Below are 26,702 nucleotides of genomic sequence, written 5' to 3'. Positions count from 1 at the left end.
TAAGCCGTTTATCATATTGAAACGTATATTTCTTAAATGGTAGCAAACCCGCATAAAATCAGAGGCGGAGAACTAAACAGGTTTTTCAAGGAAAAGGCGTTTTTAAAATATTTCATTTATACTTTTTACTAGATTTTAGACAACAAATGATGAAGGGGAACAAAATTGCCTAAGCGAACGGAAAACGAGAACTTTAGCGGTTAGAGAAAGAACAGGAAACCTAAATACACTCAAAGAGCTGAAGAAATGAACATGTTTTAAGATGGAGACAGAAACCAGAGTAAGGAAGCAAACAATTATGTTATTATTATATTAATAGGGTAAAAGAATAAATGGGAATGAATAAAGAAAATAATATGAAAGTGTTTGTGATACAAATAAATGTTTTCACTACTACTAACTCAAGGAATTAAAAAACATTTTGTGTTTTCCATATCTAAACACTCGTATCTCATTCAGGAATGTTTTTTCCGTGGGTTACTTTTTTAATATTGTGATTCCCATATACTTTTAGTTTATATTCGATATTATTTTTGATTTTGATCTCTGATGGATGAACGCAAATGTGCTTGATGCAGATAAACACTGAAAAATATTATAGAGCGAGAAAGAGCAATGCCATATCAACAAGAAATACTTGATTCTTCGTCATGCTCACCGGTTCAAATTATAAATATTTAGTGAATACTCTACGATACACTCGTATGTGCAAATATAAAAAAAAATTAGTAAGACTTTAAAACTAACGAATAGAATTTACCTCTGAAAGAGATGTATATTTGTATGCAAACCCATCTTTCTCGGACATTTCCATATAACTAATTATGTATATGTTTTCGCTAAAAGAATGGAGTTCATGCAATGAATGAAACAGTTCGCGCACAGAATATATAGAATACTTCTGGAATTATGAATAGAATTTTCTTTACTGTAACTTATGAAGCAGGAAAAGTGGAAAACTTGGTGTTTGTATTATCCAGAACTGGAGCATTACCGAAGCAACAGCTAGGTTGCCAAACCACTTGAGTACAATATGAAATCGCAAATTTTTCTGGATGGGGTTTATAATGTCAAGGCATGTTCCAGATTTTTCTTTCTTTAATTCTGTTATTGTTATTCTTAAAATTGCAAAAGCAAATTTACAAAATGAGCGTTAAGAAATCTCTCGACCGACTGCTAATGTAAATATATTTTCCGACTGCCTGCACTGAGCAAAGTAGTACGCATCATCCTGAGAAGAATCAGAAAACACACCGACCTGAACATCCTGCCAAAGTAGCAATTCTCTTCCAAGCACTTCTAGCACTCTCCCACTTCCAAAGCTCTCTAAGCCAGCGGAAAAACTCCGTAAAAAAATTTAGTCGTGCACATTGAAGAATATATTGAGCCACTTATTTATATTCGAAAAATATATATTTTTTTTGTTTTAAAATGTGTTGGTATTTTTTTCTAATTAATTTCGTTAATAATTGGGTTAGTTTCGAGCAACACTGGCACTTTTTCTTAAAGTAATATTTAAACGTTAAACTTTCTTCAACGAAAGTTCTGCTGTAGTGCTAAAAATGTAAAGAATGATGCTTGTTTGCTCATAATATTTCAATATGATTCACTTTATTCAAATGGTGTAAAGCAAGATTAATCAGAGCATTTACAAAACGCTATTTAGAAATTAATTTTTACTTCAGATGAATAAGTTCCTTTATTCAAAAAAGCAAATCAAAAGTCTGGTCGACAAGGTGGAAAAAGTACTTTGAACTGACGACCCATCGGTTATTAATTCGACAAATATTTAAAAGAAAATAATTGCTACATTCCTAAAATATCCTCATCTCAAAAACTGCTTTGTGATTTATATTATATTTATATTATTGATACTTATAAATTTTCAACATTTACTACCTAGTAAAAGTGAAACTGCTTTTGTTAAACTAACTACACTACATTCCTTATATCCGATACTTATAAAATCCAACACAACTATCGGAGCTTATCGTTTAAAAAAATGTCCTTAAAGGAACTGAAATAATTTCCTAAGGGAACTAAACGCGATTCGACTAGTTGTTTCTCTAAGACTTACCAATAGGACATTGTCAACGACTCCTCGCTGATCAAACTGAACGATAACATAACTGATTTTATTCCTCGAGACGGGCATGTTCTTAACACCTCGCTACTTTATCAACAAATAAATGCATCTCGCTAGAGCCTAAGCTCCTTTTAACAATACAAATAGGTAATAAATACTTGTTACACTCGAGCCAGTAATCCATCTGAAAATGGGACCGTGTTTGCACTTCTTATTTCCTGGTCGAAAAAGTCTTAAGGAGGCCGAGTGTTTTTTCACACTCAGCACCAACCTTTAAGTAGCTATATTTAGCATGTGTGTTTTTAATGAAAATTTCAAAATGTTGCAATTCTTTTTCGCAAATTTAGGGCTTTGTATTTAAATATACTGTGACGCTGTAATTTGAAATGGTTTCGTTGCCAAAGACCTTGAGCGCATCAAGATTAAGTTAGATGGATATTTTTCATAAAAACTCATTTTCAGTGGCAACATGTTAATAGTTGACTTTTTAAATAGCAAAACGCGTTTTGAACAGTGTATTCAGTTCAATCCTGATTTCTTCTAGTCTGCATTTTCTGATTTTTTCACTTTTGGCCCATTTGCAAAATTTAAATAATTTTGGGTCCAATTTAATTTAAATTTGCTTAAATTACAAATGCTTTAGTCGTTTTTTTTCTTAGTCATTTGAAAGGAAATATTTGAGGAAACTCATTTTTCCTTCATGAAGTATTTTGTTCGCTTAACTTTTGATAGGACAAGTCTCCAAATCGCGTCTTCAAGAATCGAAAAGGCACAAAGGCATTATTTTGTACATATAACTTGAAATGTTGAACTGCTGCTTAATGAAAACTACACATTAGATGAGCTATCTCGACATCATGACGTGGTTTGAAAACGACAAATTAGTAGTTAACGATATATTTCCGGAGAATCTATTCGCGGAAAAATCAGAATCACCCATCAGAAGAATTTTAATGATTGTAACGGTCGAAGGTGGGAAAAATATCAAGGATTTATGGCATGCCTTGCGATTACCAAAACCGGATTCGATAATTGATGATCAAGAATTTTGCATACCTCAAACCTGAGGTGGTTTTCTTGCCGGTTTCAACCATGCCAACCTTTAATAAGTTTAATATGAAGTTTATCAGAAATCGTTTCTTATAAAAGCTACATAAAATTTGGTAGGTATTTAAATTTTATTTTAGCTTATGTGGTATTGAAAGGGAACTTTTGGTGCCATTTTTCTTTGATAATCTCCCATGGCTGATTTGTAAGTTTTTTCTACTTTGATCTTTCTACAAATGTATACAAGTACATTCAAAATGTACACACTTTTCTGCTGCTGACTTTTACAATATGTTTGGATTTAAAATTAAAATTAATATAATTTTAGCGTAATTTTACGTACAAATTCGATTTGCTTTGTATGAGCTCTAGTTTATGAAAGCAAACAATAATTTTGATTAATATGTATCCATTCAAACAGTTTCAAAGGCTGGAATGATAAGAACTGAAAATAATCACTACTCGAATTAAGCGGTTAAGTAACCACGAGATTATTTATTATAATTTCAAGGCACACGATAAAACGCAAAAGTAATTGAACCCTCTGCTTATTAATGGGTGAAAACGATTTAAAATCGAATTAGTTTTTCGAGAAATAAAGATAAATACCTATGTGTTTAGAAAAAAATCTATGTGCACATTAATAAAAATAAATTGCCTTTGTTGGATGTAATCATTAATGTTTTGCGCTGATTTGCACAAGTCATGCTGATCAAACTAAAAAGAAAAAAACTATGTTACACGTGCTTACCACATAATCGTTTTCCGTTTTAATAACTGTATGCATTTCCGAAACCGAATTAAACGACAACACAATGACCACGCCGCATATCCACGATCGAATAGAGGTAGGATTATCAATATAATTAAAACTTAATTAGTCAATTATTAGCTTATCACTTAGTAATCAATTGATATTGATGTGACTATTTCTTGTAGTCAACTTTTATAAATTTCCACGTACAACACCGTCACTGTGATGAACGATATGATTAAAACCGTTAAACAAAAGGGGCCCAAGAACAATTATTAACTGGTAGGGCTTAAATTTCCATGTACAAAAAGGATGTAGATATTTAGACTTCGTTTTCGAAGAGCTTTTGAAACGAAATGGGCGCCAACTGCATCAGCACTTGGCCCATTCATTGGCTTTGAAATTTTAGGTTGCAGACAGGTTTTTATTAATACTGTGTTATTAACTTTTTTATTTAATTTGTCAACATACGGTTTTGGCAATATTTTGAAAATAAGTTTTATTGATTTTTAATTTAATGCATTCAAAATATAAACCGATGCCCAGACTTTTTCAAAACAATCGCCGTTTTTAACAAAAAATGGAAAAAGCTGCTTGTTTTCAAGCAGCTTTTTGAATTGAAATTGAAGATTGAAATTGCAGAATTGAAAGTGAAATTCTAATACCCTGACTCTAACGATTTTTTAAAAGTGGTGTAAGGAACAGTCTAATGGGGGTTCCAAAATGTTTTAATAAAAACTTGATAAAAAATATTTTACTTATAATTTTATTTCACTTTTAGTTTAAGAACTCTGTCTTATTTAACCAAATTGGCCTTAGGTTTCCTATATAAACCGTTTAGAACGACAAAGTCGGAAAGATGAAAGGCAAACAATCAAAACAGGTACAGCAGAGTACAAATTTAAAGGAAAATTATATTTCAAACTAAAAAATCGTGAGGCTATTGATAAAAAGAGGATGCATTAATAAAATGCAAACATTGGTTGTTCAGCAGATTTTTTGTGTTTATCACATTCTTTACTTAAATGCGTTACTACTGGATAATTCATATTTGTATTTTATTTATATTTTTTCCCGCTATAAAATGTATAAATTTACTCACTAGATATATATTTTTCGTAACTAAACAGGTTTATGAACAGTACAAATCTTATTTAAAACATATTTATGATGCACAAATATTTAATTACAAAATTGTTTAATTATGGGAAACAGACATATTCAGCTTTGCTTAACTTTAATAAAATTAACAATATAATTTTTCCAGTGCTGCAGTTATTTCGGAACAATAAATTACCGTGTTCTAAGAATACTTACAATAAATTAATTTATATTAATATTATCAGTATTAAACCAAAACAGACAATCAGTCTCCTTTTTAAAGTCCAAATAAGATTCGTCGTTGGTTTAAAATTTCACAACAATGACGCTATTTTTCTGTCACTTTTTACATTCCGGTCGATGTTAAGTCTTTGAACACAAAGAATTATCAAGTTTTCATCAATATTATATTTTAACATCAACCATGCTTATTGCACATTTAATTCATAAATACAGAAAGCAAATTACTTTAACCAACATACACAGAGCGTCTCGGAAAACGTGAGTCTTACACTTCTTACGAGTCCGCTTACAGAAGCATAGGTGTATACAGGGTGTCATGTATACAGGGTGTCAAAATATTAAATAATCGCGTTAATAAAATTGCTACAGACGCTCCCAACCAAGATATTGAAATGTTGGTAAGAATTGTTTCCTTCAGATCAAACAATGGCGGGAGGTAAACATCTATAAACTGTTAAGGTAATTAAAGTTAAATGTTCACTTTTTTATCTCGGATCTGTTCGTTTCATTCGTTAATGGATATTTTCCAGAAAACGATACATTTTATCGATGCGAGACAAAAATACGTTTTTTTTCGTTAAATCTTCAAGCTAAAACAGTTTTGTCGTGGTCAATTTGGCCAGTCTTTAGCAAAATCAAACAGCTCTTTGTCTGCAAATTTGAAAATGCGAAATAAAAGTACAATTTAATCCATTTTAATCCTCACTTGATATATTTCTGCTTGGAACTGTTTCCAAGCTGCGTTCAGTTTTATTGTGACATAAACTTTAATAGTCGCAATGTTTTCGGATATTTTCGGAGCCATATCCGGCAGCTCCATGACTGATTCGGTATAATGCATCAAACTTGTTTATTTTAATACGCAAATGAAACTAGCCGTAATTTTTTATTGAAATTATAAAGTGCATTTCAGTAATCACAAACGAAGCTCTGCTACTATATCATTCATTGTTATGTAGCTAATGAGCAGGAAGCACGGTTTTGTGTACTGAGAGAACCCACACGTGTTTACACATCCATTATGATATATTAGGTTTGTACCAGATTAATGGTTGGAATTTGAGTAGTGTTTTGAATAATACTGAAAACAATCGTAAATTTTACACCTTTCGATAGTCGCTCTTTGGATCAGATGTATACACATACATTATAATAGAAAGTAGGTTGTTTGTTCATCCGTTTTTCCGCTTGCTTCCGAAATTACTACGAATAAACTGTGGATTGAAAAAAATAGAACGACCCAGCATTTTTAAATATTCCATATTCAAACACTTCGCTAAACATTTATTATTTGGTTTCCAAATAGCTTACAAAATTACTTATAAGAATCAAATTATTCAGTAGTCTTATATAATTAATTTACGTCCTGTATCTAATATAATTAATTTACACATTTCTTAGATTTGTCGTTTGGTTTTGTGCTTTTGTAAATGTGTTGCAAACATTTGTACTAAATTCAAACAGATTGCTGGTTCTTTAGGACAAATTGTCGCACAAACTCCAATACATATGCTTTTAGTTTGTTAGTTAATTTGTTAGATATTGATTCCGTTTTCGTTCTTGCAGAATATGATAAAGACCTCCCCATAAAATATTTGCCATATAAAGTGTGCTGATACTGCAAATCCCCTATAATGTGTCGCTTAGATTTTCATACTTAAAAAAATACAAGAACTGTTTAATGGTTTTGCTCAAACATTGAAAAGACCGAACATATAAATATACAGACTAAATAGACAATAAAGCAGCAAATAGATGATTAAGTTAATTTTACTTCAGACTTTTGAACTTTTAAATGGCCTCGAAGATTAACGGTTCTGAACAGATCATACTTTTCTCAATGGAATTGCTTTATTATAGTGTATGCATTCAAGTGTAACTAATTAAACTGAATAATTGCAATGGAATTATAATGGACGCTTAAGAAAGTACAACAACAATTTCCTTGTTATAATGAAGTGACATTTGATATGATACAGTTTACCTGCGAAGAAATATGAACAATTCAAGCATAAGATAACTATGGGCAATGATAGCTAAACATTGCATAGTAATATAATTGTACAAATAATTAATTAGAAAGTGTAAACACTGTTATAAAAGAAAGCTAAGCTAGAAAAAACATTGCTAAATTATGTTCAGGAACGTTTAATCATCCGGATATGCAATAATCATTCTTAATAACAGGGAACTTTATTTACAACCATTATTATTAAATTAGCATAGATTTGTAGAAGAATGTAACCATTTTGAACAGCGAACTGAATAATATCCTTCACGAGTGCAATGTTTTCAATTTATTCTTCTACTAAAGTGTTTCCAATCTTCGTATGAAGCTTCCTTATACATATTTAAATACTTTATGTTCCTTATTGCTTTTTTTTTCTTTTTCAACGACAATTCCAGAAAATGTATTAAATTTGGTTCTCAAATAGCTACCCGATAGTTCTTCCCTAACTTTTCCGATTTATCATATTTTCGTAGCTTCCTAAATAAATATAACGAAGGGGAGTGTCAATATTCCAAAATGCCATTCAGGAAATTGATGATTATACGATAAGTCGAACTGTTTGACTTCTATTATGTGATGGTAAATAGAATGGAAGTAGAAAGATAAGCCCATTTTACAGGTCAATGTGACCACTCGCACGTACTTTATCTGTTCAATTAGGAAATTCTTTCGGCAGTAGAATGTTATGTAAATAAGCAGAATCAATTTACATGAATTATGCTGAGGAACCTTTATTTGAAAAGAAACGATAACAAAGGTTCTTTTAAGGTATTTTCTCAAGACGATTCGTGTTTACAACTGTTTGCAGTTGACTCAAAATTTAATTAAATGAAAAATGTTCCTTGATTGTATCTGGAAGTATCCGATTTGATCGTAAATATAAATTTATAAATTCTCTCTGATGCTTTACTATTGATATGTGTTTACTTACACTAAGGTTCAATTAAATGACAAACAAAATTAATACAAGCGAATAAAACTCGAAGAAAATATTAAAGGTAAAATACAATACAAAATCATAAAAGTTTCACGCAAATAAACTGAGTTGAAATCAATATTCAGTACCTACTTCCTTTTATTCTTGGGTTTTAAGTTTTAATCTCTATCAGCCTGGCTTCTGTCTCTTTCACACTCTTGCTAGGCTAAGGGGGACAAGAAAATGGAAAAAAAACTACTGATTATCCATCTTTAGTTCCACACCAACCCCAAGAACATTTTTGCAGATTGTTATTTTCGCTTAAATTAAGTCCAAGCCGAGTTTTTTACTTTACTAAGAGAATCTCGACCCAGTAAATAAACAATACTCATTACACGTAAATTTTCTAAATATTTAATCAACACTTAGTGGGTTTTACTTGCTTAATCTGGCTGTACAAACGACTAAACATCGGCCAGATGTAGATCGTAAGACGGTTTTACAACACAAGACTATAAATAAAAATTCATTCATTATTCTTATCTGGTGTTCTAACATACGGTGGCGAACGCAAGTCGTCAGATAAAAATGATTTATTATGGGTGGTAAAATGGTAAAGTGTATTTGAAAAAACATTGCAAGTGCCGGAAAAGATTTTAATTAGAGTATGCAATGAATGTTTCGAAATTTTAACGCAAACTGCTAAATCGCGCTTTTCAGGTTGGTATTTTAGTGCAGAAAAGTTATGTAGGTTATTCGAGTTATAAAGAGAATGGGAAAAAATGTTCAGAAGGTCTGAAGACAGCAGTAATATGGACCAGAAGAATTATTTTATTGGAAACATTTACTTTTGACAAATCACAATCTTTCATGTAAATAAAGCAATTTGAATAGTTTCGACAACTGGAAATCCATCAATCAATTAGATAAATTATTTACCCACTAAAGAACACTTACAGAGTAATTTAGATTCAACACAAAACACATCATTGATCGTCATAAAATCACCACTTTGCACGTTTCATTCACATTTAAAAACTCGTTTATAGCGTCTTTCCGAATGAACACGATTCAACAAATCAGGAAATTACAGTGATTAATGTTAAATATTTCCTATTTAAAACCACACTGAAGGAAAAAGTGAACTGATGTGTCATCTGAACATTTACAAGCATATTTACTATAAAGTTAGTGATAAGGATTGCATTTCTATTAAGCGATTGATCGATGATCCACAAAGAATTTTACGTAAGCCACTAGACGGGATAGGTGTAAACAATATATATTTATTTAACGGTAAAGAATTTAGAAAATTTTCTCACGTAACGGTAAATAAGTGAAATGGATAATCCCCAGAGGCAAAGCAATTTTCTACAATTTGGTTCATTATCAAGTCAAATAGAATTTAGAACGAAAGAAACACCGCTTTGGCCGTTAGGGTCAATTTTTTACCACCCTCTACGTTGCTTCCAAGGAAGAAATTGCTTGTTTAACGGTAAAAAATCAACACATATGGAAACCGTAAATATTAATATTGCCCGAAGGGTCTGGAATCTACCTGGACCCCGACCTAATACCCAGCTTCCTTCCTATTATTATTATTATTAGAAAGTTTCGAGACGTGATTTAATACTAAAACATTTCTTGAACGAAAATTTCAAAGGGTATGGTTTTTTTTATTTGGAACTAGTGTATTTTTTAATGTCTTTCGAATAATCAGCTTAATTGCATTTATATGATTATTGTATTTTTATTATTTGTAATTAATATTTACTGTGCATATAAATTAAGGAGAGTAGTAGATTTCTCCAGTTTGCTTAACGAAAGAACGCCTATATCTTGTAGGCGCTAGAGATGGGTTATTTTTCATAAAGTATTATTGAGATTGATTGAACAATTTTATAGCTACTGCTATTTTATTGGATTCTCTTAACACCTTATTGTGTACCTAATTAAGATACTGACTTTACAACAAGAATATATATAATTACCTTGTAATAAAAATAAACGAAGGCAAAAGAAGAAAAATTATTCGAAGGGCATCATCAAAATCGGGGAAACTAACTGATATTGAAAAATTAGTTTATTAATTAAGCATAATACCTAATTTGAATAAGAAAATTAAGAATTTTGGAAGATCCGTTTTAATTTCGGATTTCGGTTCATTTTTGACGGTTTTTTTCTTTGGCATTTTGAGCTGCTGGATCAAATGTACCATCAGTTTTTCTCTGAGAATCGTCGACAAATAGCGATATGCAAAAATCATCGGAAAACTCGAAAAATTGGTGAAAAAATGACAATAAATTGGCGTAACGACCAGAATCATTCCGTTTTGTTTTAAATTATATATTTTTCCATGTGTTTTGAATTTACTTATTTATAATTTCTTATTAACGCTTTTTACAAACAATTTGAACGTTTTTTGTATTCAACTGTATTTTTTCCAATTAGAAGACATTTCTTGCTATGTCCAGTGAGCTTCCCTATTATTAAATGCAGATATTTCAACTCAAAGTCATCAAGTTATTAAATGCATTGTTAATCGCTTAATGAATCTTTAACAGTGCAATAATCAAATTATTATCAACCGGTTGAAACATGACCCTGAAAAAATCGTGCGGATTCAGTGGTTTCTAGTTTTAATCTATGGATCATTTACTGCAACAACAGTGCACTGTTTTAATGAATTGACTAATGGCCGAATTAATTTTATTTAGTTTTTCTATACAAGGAGATTGAAATGAAGAGGGAAAGTTGACTAATCACTTAAATACCGAAAATAAAGGGGCCGTTTATGAGTTTTAAAATTAAACAATATTTTTAATCACGAACTGAGACTGTAGTTTGTTTCATTATTCGACTTGTTAATTCAAATAAATTAAGTACAGACATTTTTGCCTTTAAATATGTCCTTTAAAATTTCTTAATTGCGCTAACTAGGACTAAAGGATTTTTAACTGAAATGGTGCTCATTATGCTTAACTGAAACACGTTTTATTCTGTTTAGAGGCATTTTTCTTAATTTATGACACAAAATAAACTTTATAAAACTGTTTAAATAACGAAGCTTTCAGTTAAAAGTCATGCTTTCTTTTCATGTTTCATGTTTCTTAGATATGTTTGTCACAACAATGTGGGAAAATTTATTTTGATGATTGAAAATATTTTCCTGCATTTTTATAATTTTTTTGTTTCATATTTTATTTGTCAGAGAATATGACTTTCAAATGTATCAGGAAAAAAATATAAAAATACACCAACATTTTTATTTCTAGTGTATTCCAATTTCTGTCGAAAATTTTCACTTCGTTGAGAACATTATTTATCATCAATATCAGTTGAAGAGGGACACTTCAGATTCTGAACTCAGAAGTGAACATAAATAGCAAACACAAGTGCTTTTTAGTAACTGATTAACAGTGAAAAATCATTAGGCACTTTTCTGTATGTCTATATTTTTAAACACAAATTTTTCTTAAGAGCGTTTTTGTTTTCCAGGGAAGATCCTTGCTTACTATTACAAATGTATTTTTTTAATCCCATCCACAACAAACTTCCCCCTGTGAGAAACTTACATATAAAATTACATCTCACACATAGATACTATTGGAATATGTTATTTTAAATATATTCTAGGCACTAAGTAGGACAATAGAAATGACCTTTACAATTATTTACACTTAGAAGCGAAGGAGATACAATGGAGCTTATGCCCTAACGCTTGTGGCTTTTAAAACGATTATTTAACATCAACTAAAGCCTGAAATCGTATAGCTATTATACAGTATACTCATTCGACAAGCAAATGAGATTAATAATTTGATTTATCCTCCAAATTGAAAGTAATTTTTCAATTGAGGATTTTACGATGAAAATTAATTGACCTGCTGCTGCCCTTTTAACAACAGAAGTTTAGCAAGAAAATGTACGACTGATAATTGGATCTTCCGGTCGTCGAGTCAGTTGAATTTCATGATTGCATAAAGGCTTGAATTGTTTTATAATTATCGCAACAACAATAGGAACTACGTAGGTTTTTCCACGAAGGCTGTTTAAATGTTGCGATTCAATAAGTATGAAGATGATTAAACGAGATGGTCGAGATATTAGTAGGTACATAATAAAACAAAACACATACATTTTATTGTTATTTTCATATTTATAACTACCGAAAAGAAGACATTCATCAGGATAAGTGCAGATATTACGAAAATGATTGACTAGAATTGTTATTTTTATTTGAATTATTAAGAAAGGGCTAAAAGAGAACATAAAATACCTATAGGAGATATGAAAATAATTCATTAATATTAGAGATATTCACATATTTTAACTGTTTGCCCTGATCACACACATAATGTTCATTGTCCATCACTTGCATTGTTCGTAATAAGTTCTCAATTAATATTATAGCAAATTTAAAAAATTATTCACACGCCTTCGAAGTCGTTAGCGCAAGGAAGAATTAAAATGACTGGCAAACCTGTATAGTTTTGATTACTTCCTGCAATTTTTCAATTTGAAATTTCTCCATCCACCTGGAAACGCAGTTATTCTCAAGTTATCTACTTTGTCTCTATAAATGAGCAAATGAAAGCAGTTGAAATGATTTGCAATCTTCTAAAAATCGCAAATACTTACAAGACTACCGAAAAGGTAAGACTTGTGTGGCTATTTCTTGAAACTGGAACAAAGAAGAACATCTTTTGAGCGAAGCACCTCTGAACCTTAGGAAGAAATTCTTTCCAACGACTGCTTAAAAGCCCGACAAACTCACTAATTTTTAGACAGCGATCTAACAATATGTTATTTGTTCTACAACGGTGTTAAACATTATTTCTTTAAAGAAAAATAATGCAATTTAATGTACAGTTAGCACTGAAATTGATGTCTTACTATCAATTTTGGCAAACATTTCTCTAAATAGTGACGCGAATATTTATAGCTGAATTATTCCAATTTGCCTTTCAATATTGATCTAAATTTCAGTGCTTAAATACCAGCACATTGACCATGAATTTACTGTTAGAGTTCGAATAATAGAACGTTAAGGAAAAGTGAAATTTGTACTGGAGGAACCGTCTCGATATATTCAGTTATTTCACATATTCACATTGTTCACAAAAAAACTGTTTTTAACTGTAATACTGTTCTATTAGCATGCTGTTAAATCCAGTTGTAACGCTTAATGAGCTGAAATATGTAAAGTCCAGACAAAAACTTAACTATTCGTGGCTGGTTACACATAAATGTGGCTTTTATGGGTCATACGTGTAATTGTACGTAATAATTGTCGTAAAACGCGAGACAAATTGTTCATTTAATTGCACGTTCGTTATTACGAAATTGGTTAACATGCTAAAATCTAAGCTTCTTTGTCCGGTGCATTATAGGTACGACCACTGAGAAATATTGATAAGAGAGAATGGAAAAATAGAATAACTAATGAAACTAAACAATGACAATTAACAATATAACTAATTTTTAGTGGAAGATGAATCTGCAAGTTGGACGAGGAATATCAATATACAAATTTCACTTTGCGCTTAGTTAAGGGGCAAGTTTTATTAATTAAGCGCCGATCAATAAATAAATAAAATAACTTTGCGCACCGATCTTCTTTTTCACACGCGGATTAAAAGAACGCTGCTGTTAATAGAAGGGACATAAAGGTTAAATTTGGTTTAAATGGGTAGTGAAGGATGATGATAATTAACGGAATGACATCAGCAAATGTTGGCATTCAAATCGCATCAAGGTATGATTTAATAGTAAGCGACTGCCCATCAATTCTGAGCTCACGAGCATTGCGGATATACCGACATCCACCCTGTATTTAATATAAGGGAATTTTAATTTTCCAATTAAACTAGAATCGTTTCTTTGAAGTGTCTTTAAGGAATTATTTCCAGAAAAGTTTTTCTCGATCAAAATTCCTCTCAAGGAAAGCGACCGCACCTGGATGAAGTCAATATATTTCAAGATTTGCAAATAGCTATTTCCAGTTTAAGCAAAAGGGAAAAAATACGTTTGATAAATATTTAAAATCGCAATATACTTTCAAACACTATGAGCGAAAAACGCCATAAGTACCGATATTTTTAAGTTGAATAAATCGAGTAAAGTTGTATTTTGCACCAATTATTTGCTTCCTTTGTTATTCATGCTCATTTTTATGATTGCATTGACTGTCAGACTGCTTGAAAAAAGTTTGTTGGTATAAAAAACCATTCTGGTTAAAGAAAAAATCAGCCGTCGAATGCAACCAGTTTTGTATTCTTGGGAGAAACACACACTACATATACCTGCAAGTATATATGTATATATAAAATTAATTTGTTAATTAATTAAAAAAGTAAAATTATATAAAATAAATGTTAAATTTATGTTTACAAACTGCAAAATTAAATATTTTTAAATAATTCTTGATGGTAATTGTTACCAAACAATGGTTTGTTAGGTCGCATTGTTTTGAAGCAAATCCGTCATTTTCCCCACAATTTAACAGTTTTCAACTTGTCCACTTGTTTTCAAAAAAATGTTGATGGACCCAATTGAAAACAGGAAAAAGTAATACAATTTAATATACTTACAAAACACATGCTGTCGGTGGACACGTAAAATTCGCCTCTCGGTGTAAATCCGTTGTTCATCATTTTGAAAAATTGAACGGTGCTTGAAAACGAAAACGCGATAAAATACACAAATAAATTACCAAAAACAGAAACTCCTCATTTTTTTTTAATTTACACACGATTTTGGCGCCGAATCCTGTTCGCGCTCGGTAAATATTGGTTTAATGTTGATGGCAGCCGAAGCACTACTGAATTTCAATTGCCAAGGTAAACAAAAGATACCTACAACAGCCTACAGACTACAGTGAGGTATGCGGCATTTCACGCTTCTCGATGACCGTGTATCGATACCGTGAGTCATGAAGGAAAAATGCCCGGATTAAATTGCACCGACTTACCACTCACCAAGAAGAAGAATGCGAAGACCACTCCGTAAATGAGGCTCAATTGGCTTTTCGGCTCAATGATGGATGGTGCACTTTCGGGCAGTTTGGTCACTAAATGCGTCTAGCTGATAGGCTTCGGATTATAGAGACTTATTTTCGTATAATCATTTGAACTTGACGCCAGTGATTCTTCAGTGATTCATTTTTCGCTACAATGTCTCATTGTTTTTATTGCAATTAATCATGCAAAATTTATAATATAATTGCTAACATCGCATTGTTTCCTAAACGGAAATGTGGGATTTGAGGCTTTTTGAGCGACTTCATGATGTGCAAAATCGTACACATGTAGCGGACTCACGGACGCGAGGAATGCATCGAACTCATTGAAAAATATGGTAGAAGTTTCAGATCCGAAATAATAGATATTTTCGGCACACTTTAAGCGTTTTTTGAGAGATCACGGTCTTTATCCCACGATTTCTTCCTTAGTATTGACCCAAACCGTTTATAAATTAATATTTGTGACCTTCTTACGTCGAAAGGAATCGATTGAGTTCAAAAAACCCGTATGTAAAATTTTCATTTTTGGTCGAAATTTTCCCAAGGATAGAGGTCGATTTTTTCAAAAAATTAAAATTTTCTCAAAATGTTTTAAATTTCACATAATTTTCTGCTCACGGAAGCGAGGAATGCACCGAACTCATTGAAAAACATTGTAGAAGTTTCAGATCCGAAATAATAGACATTTTCGCCACATTTTAAGCGTTTTTTGAGAGATCACGGTCTTTCGCTCACGATTTCTTCCTTATTATTGACCCAAACCGTTTATAAATTAATATTTGTGACCTTCTTACATCGAAAGGAATCGATTGAGCTCAAAAAACCCGTATGTAAAATTTTCATTTTTGGTCGAAATTTTTCCAAGGGTGGAGGTCGATTTTTTAAAAAATTAAAATTTTCTCAAAATGTTTTAAATTTCACATAATTTTCTGCTCACGGAAGCGAGGAATGCACCGAACTCATTGAAAAACATTGTCGAAGTTTCAGATCCGAAATAATAGACATTTTTGCCACATTTTAAGCGTTTTTTGAGAGATCACGGTCTTTCGCCCACGATTTCTTCCTTATTATTGACCCAAAACGTTTATAAATTCATATTTGTGACCTTCTTACGTCGAAAGGAATCGATTGAGCTCAAAAAACCCGTATGTAAAATTTTCATTTGTGGTCGAAATTTTTCCAAGGGTAGAGGTCGATTTTTTCGGGTCGAGGTTCGATGAAAATTCTCTCAAAATGTTTTAAATTTCACATAATTTTCTGCTCACGGAAGCGAGGAATGCACCTAACTCATTGAAAAACATGGTAGAAGTTTTAGATCCGAAATAATAGATATTTTCGGCAAATTTTAAGCGTTTTTTTGAACGGCCACGTCCTTTAAGCGACGATTTCTGCCATATTATTGACCCAAACACGTTATAAATTCATATGTGTGACCTTCTCACGTCGAAAGGAATCGATTGAGCTTGAAAAACACGCATGTGAAATTTTGATTTTTGGCCGAAATTTTTCCAATGGTGAGGGTCGATTTTTTGAAAAAATGCAAAGTTTCTCACTATGTCTTAAATTTTACATCAGTTTCAGCTCACGCACGCGAGGAATGCATTGGACTCATTAAAAAACATAATAGACGTTTCATATCCGAAATAATAGACATTTTAGGCACATTTGAAGCGTTTTTTCAGAGACCACGGTCTTTAGCCGACGATTTCTATATCATCTAATAATAAAATAATAATAATAAATAAATCTGGATAATTAGCATATAGAGTTCGATTGAAAAAAAATATTAAAATTAGATTGAAGCTATTCAAAGAATGGATTTTCAGAAGAAACATTTTAGCATATGTTTATTTAATTCAGGAGTTTTAGAACGGAAACGCTCGAGGGCCTGTTTGGAATACCTCGACAGACAATCAGCAAGGAAGAATGCTACCTGCAAGCCATCTGAGAGTGTTCGCAGAACTTTTGAAGCAGATTAACACTTTTCGCGACCTTTTTGGACGACTCATCTATCGAACGAGAACAACTGGAAACCGGATTTTACAAGGAAATTAATTAAATTAGCAGGGGACGCTTAAATGAAGCAGAAAATATTCCCAAAAATGCTGGGAGTGTTAATAAATCCACCAAACAATGTACTTCATAATTCTTACCCGCATACAATAAAGCAATTCATGCAGAAGTTGCGTTCTAATTGAGTGAAAATACAGGGGTGTCTGTCACTTCCAAATTTTCCTTCATGAGCGAAAAACTTCCAATTCATGCTCAATTTATTGATGACTTATTTATCTGACTCAATTATGTGATAATATCTCGATCAATGCGCAAAAAATTAAACAAATTATTGAATTTTGCACTTACCGAACATCTACTACACCTGGAGACATAAAATCCTCTACCCGCATTGTACACGTGATTCATAGTCGATTTTAGCATAACCCCACTGGCTATTATTTAACACCAAACATACCGTTAGTAGAACCACCTTTTCTTGTTCAAAGCCCTTTTGGAAGACCCGAAATTAACTGGAATAACCGTCAGTTCGAAGACTCCCGCATTTTGGTGACGGGTGTTGAGCGGTCGTCTCATTGAGTGACACTAAGATACTTAAACAGTTTATTGGCTCTAGACTTGATCTTATTTAGTTTATTAGTTTAATTTTCATTTAGGTAGTGAAAAGGCAGTTGATGAATGAAGACGAATGAGTGGATAAATGGAGACGTTCTGGCGATGGAACATATGGGTAACAGAATACTAAAGACGCGCGGGGCTTTAGCACTTGTATGATTTCTAAATTGATTTTGACTCAGTAGGAAATGGAACAGAACGTCTTATGAAAGTATTTTTTAGGTAGAACTGTTTGCAAAATATATGAGTTGCAATAATATGAATAAGCAATTATAAAATAAAGTAATAATCTGAACCTTCGCGTATTTTTTCTTCAATATTGGCGATAATTATTAGAGACAACATTGGAAATTCTACGTTTATTACGTCGTTATGTATGTTTGGGGAAAGTACGTCAGGGAATATAACCATCCTGTCGATGTCATGTAATGACTGACATCGATCTGATGATGATGATCATATCGTCATCATGCGAACTCTGAAACTAACAGGTTTTAGTTAAGATAAGCGGCAAAAAACCTCGATATTCATAGAAACGCAGATTTACTTGCACTTAGTAAGAGATTGGGGAGATCAAGTATCTACTACGAAACATAGAAATCAGTTAATGCGAATTCAATCCCTTTTTTTGCATATTATTAGGTACTTATATTATATGTGTTGATAAAATTTGCAGAAAATATGTAAATTTGAGATCCCGAGATTTAAAATCTGCAGTTCTTGTTTCAAACATCATCAATCATCCCCCCATCATGACCCCCCCCCCATTTAATTCTCTATCCAACGATGCCAAAACGAATTTTGTGGCTCGAATGGTTCTTAAGAAACTTCAAAAAAAGCAGCGTCATGTTCAAGTGGATTTTGCCAACAATTCCCCATCCATGGCTCACTTTCTAAAAAGGCCATTTATTTATCTCTAGAATGATGTACAAATGAGCGTTCTTGCTCATTTTGCCTCCGAGGTATGAGCAAAAATGAGACGGAAAACATGGAATTTTGACATAATCTTGCACCTAAGTGTCTGATATTCAAATTTCGCTTTCTGGGTCAAAACTACTAGAATTTCCTCCCTCACGTTATTACTACTGAATCGAGTTTTCAATTCTCTTTTCAACGATGCCAAAACGAATTATGTGGCTCGAATGGTTCTTGAGAAACTTCGAAAAAAGCAGCGTCATCTTCAAGTGGATTTTGCAACTCAAAAAAAACCACGCAAATCTAAAATTTCTTGAATTCAAGCATTTTTAGAGAAAACTGCCAACATTACCCCATCCATGGTTCACTTTCTAAAAAGGCCATCTATTTCCCTCTAGAATGATATACAAATGAGCGTTGTTGCTCATTTTTCCTCCGAGAAATGAGCAAAAACGGGACGGAAAACATGGAATTTTTGCATAATCTTGCACCTAAGTGTTTGATATTCAAATTTTGCTTTCTGGTCACAACTACTCGAATTTCCTCATTAACGTTGTTACGACTGAATGGACGTTTAAATTTTCCATCCAACGATGCCAAAACGAATTCTGTGACTCGAATGGTTCTTGAGAAACTTCGAATAAAGGCCATTTAGTTATCTCTGGAATGATGTAAAAACGAGCGCCATAGATTTAAATTACATAGATTTAATTTACAGCCATAGATTTAAATCGCTTAAACGTTCCTCATATCAACGATGAAATTGATACCATATCTTCGATTCATGTTGGATTAGAAAACAAGCTTGTCTCCTAGTTTTTCGTTATAAAAAGCTGACATATTTTTCTTTAAAATCGCGGCGTTTGTTTGTTGCTGATTTAAGCATAGTACTCTTATAAAATTGAAAACATTTTTTTATATACCGTGTATTATTTTTTTAAATATTGTAGTAATTATAAGTTTACACAAAACAGGAAACTTGAAAAATGAATTTCTTCGCTTAATTGGGAACTTGAACATTTTTTTAATATATTTGCCTATCTATAGAAATCGCGCATACCAAATATCAGCCCCCCAAGTCGCAATATTTAATTTGCATTAACCAATTAAAGTTGCGTCTGCAAGCTATTCATTTGAAACGATACTAAACGCGCGGTAATTGTCGTGACGTCATAGCGCTAGTCCGTTCGATCGAAAGGCAATACGGGAATACGGCTTGTCGTTGAATTGCCTGCTTTATTAACAACGGAAATAACACGAAAACAGTAATACAAATGCTGTATGGTGCCACTGTGTCTTAGTACAACTTTTAAAACGCCAGATAAGCTATTTATTCGTGTATCGCGAGATAAAAGCCGGCGTTTAAAATGGTTAAAGGCATGCAGAAGAGCTCACAAGAATTTTCTGAGAAGGCTACTGCCCATGACCATCTAAATATCATTTTAATGTAAGTATAAAAAACCGATTTGATTTCGTCTATTGTATAACAGATAGATATTTTGAATTTGTATTTTGCTTGTTTCTCGGCTGCTTTACGTGAATAATAATTTTGAATTTTCAAATTTTCACACCCTGTGGATCAAAAACTGGGGGGTTACAAAAAGGTTTTATTACGAATTTATATCTATATAAAATTATATTTTAACATCCTGCAAAGAGTAAAATCGTACTGCACCATTTTATCTTGAATATTTTATTCACCTTATTATGCAGATTTTTTCTGTTTGCGCCACTATCAATAATTTGCACTTTACTGGACTGTAATTTATACTTTTCAAAAATTTTAAATCAAATAGATTCACAGTAAATGTCTTAATAAAACTTATTTAAGCATAAAATAATTGGAAAAAGAACCTGCTGTTCTTGATGATGTTGGGTTATTTCAGTCAACCCACAATACACGTTTCAGCTGATTGTCATCATGTCATCTGGAAAACGCCATAACATCATAAATTTTACTTTATTTACATTCTTTGTTATTGTTGTTACAGTGCTTTTTCCTAATTCTTGTGTTTTCCTAACTGTTAATCAACTTTAAACTCTCTTGATAAATTAAGTAACTTCTGCTATTCAAACCCACACACTTTGGCTGCCATTCACCGTTTATATCAAACTGTTTTGACATTCTCAAATAATCGCTTGGCTTGGTACGTAGCTTCCTATTATTATTTATATTTAATCAATTTTATAACAATATTTAATCCTTTTATCTCGATTTTAACTGTTAGGCAATGAGAACCGCAGTCTTATCTTTATTTCTCATTATAGAGATCGAATTCCAAGTTCAGTGGTAAAGTGTAAAGCATCAAGATGATGACCACGTTAAGCTCTGAGGGCTCTTCCAGCAATAGCACAGCGCCAGGAATATTTCACGTTTCTGGCCATGTATCTGGTAGCACCAGTTCAGATGGTCATAGATGCCCACTGTGTAAAAAATTCCAGAAGTGCTTCTACTGTAAGGATTGCATTCAAGGGGGTTACATTGCTGCCCATTTTGAAAGGTAAATGCAGGATCATCCAGGCTTAAAGTCGAGTTTTGGTGCTGGTTCATTTTTTTGTGTCATTGTACCAAAAGGTGTAGAACCTTCTTCTTGGTATTTGTACTCAATTCGCATTTATTTGTTGCTTGTTCGCAATCGGTTTTTAGATTTTCGCACTCTTTGTAAAATCTGATATAATATTTTGAAAATGTTCATAATGTTTTATGTAATTGGGTGTCTTTTAAGCGAGATGTAGAAAAAGCAATTTTCAGTCAACCTGCGTTATTTATATTTGATGGAATGTTTCAAAGTGTGCACTATTTCGCTTTTCAGCTTGAATAGCATTCGCTTATCACTCGACGACTTAACTGAGAAGAAACGGAAAATTGAGCAAAGTTGCTTACAATATCTGGAAAATAAACAGAAAGCTGACATACTGGTAAGAGCTAGTAAACTACGTTTAAAAGTATTTAATCCTGACAGTGGTAATATCCGCTAGTTAACTGTATATATTGTTTTAGCAAACGAAGATTCGTCAAGTACGAGACAGGAATCGTATAATATCTTTGGCTCTGGAAGAAAAGCGACAGAAAAAAGAAGAGTTAAACCAGAAACTGGTAAAAATGGCAGCAGAGAATAAGGTCAATAATTTAGCAAATATTTGTGCACTTCTCTACGTGTAACTTTTAGGAGCGAGGTGAAAGGCTGGGGCATTTTAAGACGAAAAACGAGATGATGGAGGACTACATTTCGCGGAAACACGAAGATTTAACGGGTGCAAAAGAGAAACTAAATAAGCAGTATAAAGATCTCACTGACTTGGTTCGATTGAGGGTGGAACAACTATTTCAATTCGTCTTCCCTATTACTGAGGTGAAATCTATAATGTACGTGATAGTTGAACTTTACACATTCTTCCATACCACTTTAGAGCTGGAGCCATATCTCTTGTAGAGAGTTAGAGTCTAGTGGAGAGTCTAGTCGGCCGGCTAAAGAAAAATGGGTCTATGCGGATGATTCCAACGAAGTTCAGTATAAAATAGTGAATCCTTCTTTACCGGGAAGTGGAAATTATTCGAATTATACCTTATGGGGTAAGAGTGGTTTCCTACAAGTATTTGCAATACATGATGGTATTGGTGATGATGATGAAATGAAGAAAGATAAAGAAGACAAAATCGGAAAGGGATTATTGCATCTTTTTAAATTATTTAGAAGTATTTTATATGTGAACTCTGTGGCTGATAGTATTTTATGCCTTCTTTATGGTTCGGTTCGTGAGGTCTACTTAAAAAAAGAACTTGTTTTCCAAAAACTCATTCACACTCCAGGAATTCAAATCAAATCAAATCAAAATATGCTTTAATCCCACAGAAAAAATGATAAATTTTATAGGGAAATAAAAACAAAATACTGCTATAAAAATAAAAATATAGCAGATACAAAACCAAACAGCAATGGTAAAAAATAAATAAATAAGAAAAATTTGAGTTGTGAGTTGAAGAAGCAATTGAAAGCTGTTGACAAAAAAGCCTTGAATGTGAGAAAAGCCTAACTATGAGTGTATTGGCACTTTAAGAAACTTATGTATCCGCATAACAGTAATTGTTCCTTCCGATCGTAATCATGAATATTTAAAGGCTAAATAAATGAGTAATATTTAATAATTTACCTGGAAATACTAGCAAAATGTGATGGAGTACCAATGTCAGAAGATGTAAACCAAATGGCTGGAAATCCTGCTCTAAACATTGCAACAGCTCTTGCCTACACCGCTCAACTACTAAACGTGTTGTCGTTTTTCTTGGACGTTCGGCTTCCGTACAAAATAATTTATAGGTGAGTTTTTGGGATCAAAAATTACCCGCCGTATCTCTAAAATATTTTTCAACTTGTAGCGAGTTTAATAGTACCACACTAACCGAGCAGCAGTTTTCGAAGAAAGTGGCAAAGTTAAACGCGAACATTTTGTACTTGTGCATATCGCAAAACGTTGAAATCAGTTCCCTAAGTCCAAACAAAACAATACAGAACCTTCTCAAGTTGCGCAATAATAAAACTACACAGTTGGGCAGGTAAGAAGCATAGCTCTCGCTCATGCTGAATAAGTATTCGGTTTTTGTTGTTCAATTTCAGACAAAAACTATATAGTGAATTGAATTTGATTCTTACTTGATATGAAAAAGTTTAATTCGATTTTGTGTATAATTTACACAAAGCGCTCTAAACAGAATTTTGTTATGTATTAGCCAATTGCCTATGGAAATGAACGATCAACAAGCTGAACAATTAGAAAAACTCATTCCCAGCGATATCAAGGCAACCGATTCTGACTCGGATGAGATGAGCGATTGGGAAGCGGTAAATTATTCGTTCAGTTTGCTAACAGTTTTCTTTTAAATTTCACTTTTAACAGTTGCCGCAAGGCGTGCAATGTCCTGAAGCCGCTCCCGGACCAGCCACAGTGCCAACAAGCGTTATGAACTCTCAGCAAGTAAGTTTCGCTAAGAGTTAATAACTAAAACTAAAACTCTAAAACACGATCTTGATCGAATCGCCCAATATGTTTTATTGTGGATAAACTATGACGATTACTGTATTTGTCCTCGGTCTATTTAGTGCGTCAGTTGGAGTCGCGCATCATGGACTCATCCCATATTTTTTTTTATAAATATGGATAACACTTATTTACGAGTCGCTATAGTCGAAATTGTGTTTTAGGCAAGCAGTCTAGCAGGGGGCTTGGTAACCAGTGCCGTGGCCAGCGTGGCTTCAATTTGGAGAGGATTTACTGGGCGGTAGTTTTTATGGTTTATTTTCGTACTCCGCAGGTTTAACTTTATTTAGTAAAATTCTCATTGAACTGGAATACGCAGAGATTTTTTCTGTAATGCTCACAATAAGCCACGATTATTATCGGTCAATAGCGTTTTATATTACTTTAAATTTAATATTAAGGAAGCAGAGTGTGTTTGTTTCTGAATTGAATCGGCGACTCATGCATAATTGTCCTACAAAATGTACGGTGTTTGTTTCAGTGGGATAAAAACTTTTTATATCTGCAATCTGTTCCGTACTGTTCACATTTTTTTAAAACAATTACACAGAGGAATGTTACTTTGTGTAATCTTGTCAATATTTTTAAAAAGACAATGTTCTAAAACGTGTGAGTTCAAATATATTACACCTCGTACCTGGAAATATTATGAATGCTCTTAAAGTCAGAGCAAATATATTGGAGTACTTAATGGTGGTAAGGAATCACCGATTCAATTCCAAGCGAAAATGTAACTCAGATATGTCCGATTATTAATTTCTCGTTTATTTAACTTGCCCGAATCAATGGGGCGCTAATACAGAATGTAGCAATTTAATTCGAAACCATAAAAATGTCCTAATTGCTATTGAACTTGAAGTGATAGTAAAAACGGACGGCTAACGGCCTAGTCGAAAGCGACAAGTTAAACAAAATCAAATATTTCAGTCTGTATCTAATCCAAAATCCTGCTTCACTTTTCCTAGAGTTGATTGAGGAATTGATTGTTCATTTCTGTTGGCATATAAGTTCCTTTCTGATACAGGAAATATTCATTTTGTGTTGTCGAACTGTTCATGCAAGCGTTTTGCGAAATTTACTAGTCGCTATCTATACGCATGCTACTTTTTATGAAAGAATGAAAAATCACTTTTTTATATATAAAAGTTTCTTTTTTGAGACAAAGTCAAATATAAAAAGCGAGCCAAATGCTTAGGGGTTCCAGCCGATGATTCACTTTTAGGTCAAACATTGGTTAATTTTCACTTTGATAAAAAAAAAAAGATCAACTGAGATTTAGGAGAATGAAGGCCAACTGTGTATCCTTTGAAGACGCTTCATTTTGGAAACATTTTGATTGGAACTCATTCATTAAATGGGGACATCTTTAAATTGCACAGCTAAATTAACCATGTTTTCTGCAAATTAAATAAAATTGTAAGATGACTTTCTTAAACGCTAAAATTTTGTTTTCCTAAATAGTGAGTTCTAAGAGCGTATCCTCAAACTATAGTGCCTAATTTCGAGCACTGAATTATTAGAAACTTCGCTTTCTATTGATTTCAATCATTTGAAAAAAGTTTGATGAGCGGCATAAAAATCAACGATCTGAGTTAATTGACATTGTTGATTGTACAAATTAACATAGTAGGTAAATTATATTTATTTTCCTTTGACCGTAGTTTTAAGTTAATGTTACATGTTCTGAATACAACGTTCGAAGTGCTTCTCGGATCTATGAGGTTGATTGATAATAAGCAAAGTACCGTAGCTTAAATGATGTCTGTAGTAAAAATATTTGAGATGTTACGAATCACTTGCATGCACGGAAACCCGTTAAATCGGCGCCATGTTTCACATGTTAAAGCTAATAGATCACCATTCTTATTTAAGGTAATTTAATAACAAACTATACTTAATGAAATTTATGCATAATACTCAGTTTTTGTCACTTTATTCAATATTGTTTAGATAATTTTCTTTAACCCCCAGTTTTACAGTTTATTATGGATGTAGCACTTTTGACCTTAATTAGTTTTACTTTTAAGCTAGCAAGTTTTTTTAAGTTTCATGTTCTTTTGATCGATTTACCTCTGTAGTATTCGCAAAAAAATATGGTTTTGCGGATACATGCAACAAAAATGTGAGTGTTAGGTACTGTAGGTGTGTTTTTTTACTTTTACTTTAGTTTAAGATTTGTGAGACAAATAAGAAAATTATTTCATTTACAAAGAAAATTGAAATTATTTCAGTTGTGAAAATATTGGATTAAATAAAAATTGCGTTTTTTACAGTATGTGGTATCTTTATTTCTCACCAAAATATCGCTTAAGTTACACTTGGTTGGAAGCGTTTTTTTTATCCAGTAAATACATCTTTTGATGCCGTAAAGAAAAGCGGTTTTGGTAGAAGTGTCCAATTTATTTTCGTGACTTGCGAAGGATGAATTATCCAGCTTTTAACTTTACTGCCATTTATTTTTATGAATTATTCTGATTTATTTTCCTGACTGCGTGTATTTGTTATGATATTCTTGTCTTTCCTGGGTGTCAGTCAAAGTGTGAAGTAAAAATGTTTTGAAATTCGTTTATTTTATTACGTTTCGGCGAGACAACAGGGCCATCATCAGATTTAAAATGTACACAAACTCATGAATGGTAAAAATCAACCTTCTTTTAGGTCTTATAGACAAATTTAAGGTTTCAAGAAGGCAAAGACCTAAAAGAACGTTGATTTTTACCAATCATGAGTTTGTGAGAATTTTAAATCTGATGATGGCGCTGTTGTCTCGCAGAAACGTAATAAAATAAACGATCTTCAAAAAAATTTTTACTTCACACTTTGACTGAGACCCAGGAAAGATAAAAAAATCATAATTTTTATGAATATTTGAATTGCTAAAGTACAAGCGACGCAGGTTTTATACTAAATTTTTAATGCGGAAATCCCATCCACATACGT

The 26,702-nt window shown here is 32.5% G+C and overlaps 2 protein-coding genes and 2 long non-coding RNA genes across 11 annotated transcripts in view; 2 read left to right on the top strand and 2 right to left on the bottom strand.

Moving 5' to 3' along the window:
• The window catches only part of LOC109540644 (phospholipid phosphatase homolog 1.2 homolog), a 26,351-nt gene extending 8,618 nt beyond the window's left edge, over window positions 1-17,733 (bottom strand). The window contains exon 1 of one of the 6 annotated variants that reach the window (XM_048667219.1): window positions 17,544-17,733. In XM_048667219.1, coding sequence (XP_048523176.1) covers window positions 17,544-17,618 — 75 coding nt within the window. In that variant the 5' untranslated portion in view covers window positions 17,619-17,733. Of the gene's footprint in view, window positions 1-760; window positions 824-2,077; window positions 2,171-3,884; window positions 3,984-9,115; window positions 9,161-14,751; window positions 15,123-17,543 lie in introns of those variants that run through there. The other 5 variants (XM_048667220.1, XM_048667223.1, XM_048667222.1 and 2 more) reach the window with 5 other exon arrangements.
• LOC125504772 lies at window positions 3,932-18,102 on the top strand. Of its 2 annotated transcripts, none has more exons than XR_007281687.1 (2): window positions 3,932-3,981; window positions 17,043-18,102. It is a non-coding gene; the product is annotated as an uncharacterized LOC125504772 (long non-coding RNA). The 2 variants fall into 2 exon arrangements; XR_007281688.1 differs by lacking the exon at window positions 3,932-3,981 and adding an exon at window positions 12,693-12,814.
• LOC125504771 lies at window positions 12,375-13,190 on the bottom strand. The gene is made up of 2 exons (XR_007281686.1): window positions 12,800-13,190; window positions 12,375-12,734 (listed from the first exon to the last, which is right to left on the bottom strand). It is a non-coding gene; the product is annotated as an uncharacterized LOC125504771 (long non-coding RNA).
• A 2,532-nt stretch (window positions 18,103-20,634) lies between the features above and the next one.
• On the top strand, window positions 20,635-25,678 carry LOC109536004 (beclin 1-associated autophagy-related key regulator). Of its 2 annotated transcripts, none has more exons than XM_019902066.2 (11): window positions 20,635-20,872; window positions 20,994-21,226; window positions 21,539-21,644; window positions 21,727-21,846; window positions 21,896-22,078; window positions 22,137-22,299; window positions 22,891-23,044; window positions 23,104-23,280; window positions 23,455-23,566; window positions 23,622-23,699; window positions 23,927-25,678. In XM_019902066.2, the coding sequence occupies exons 2-11, from the start codon at window positions 21,036-21,038 to the stop codon at window positions 24,005-24,007; spliced, it is 1,365 nt and encodes a 454-aa protein (XP_019757625.2). In that variant the 5' UTR covers window positions 20,635-20,872; window positions 20,994-21,035; the 3' UTR covers window positions 24,008-25,678. The 2 variants fall into 2 exon arrangements, with proteins under 2 accessions (XP_019757625.2, XP_048523390.1); XM_048667433.1 differs by having other exon boundaries at window positions 21,539-21,671.
• The last annotated feature ends 1,024 nt before the right edge of the window (window positions 25,679-26,702 follow it).

The sequence above is a fragment of the Dendroctonus ponderosae genome, unplaced genomic scaffold, assembly GCF_020466585.1.
Source record: "Dendroctonus ponderosae isolate FM_Combo_2020 unplaced genomic scaffold, Dpon_F_20191213v2 Dpon_F_20191213_6, whole genome shotgun sequence".
Taxonomy (NCBI): domain Eukaryota; kingdom Metazoa; phylum Arthropoda; class Insecta; order Coleoptera; family Curculionidae; genus Dendroctonus; species Dendroctonus ponderosae.
The sequence above is the reverse complement of the archived record's forward strand: the minus strand, read 5'-3'. Positions and strand labels throughout refer to the sequence as shown.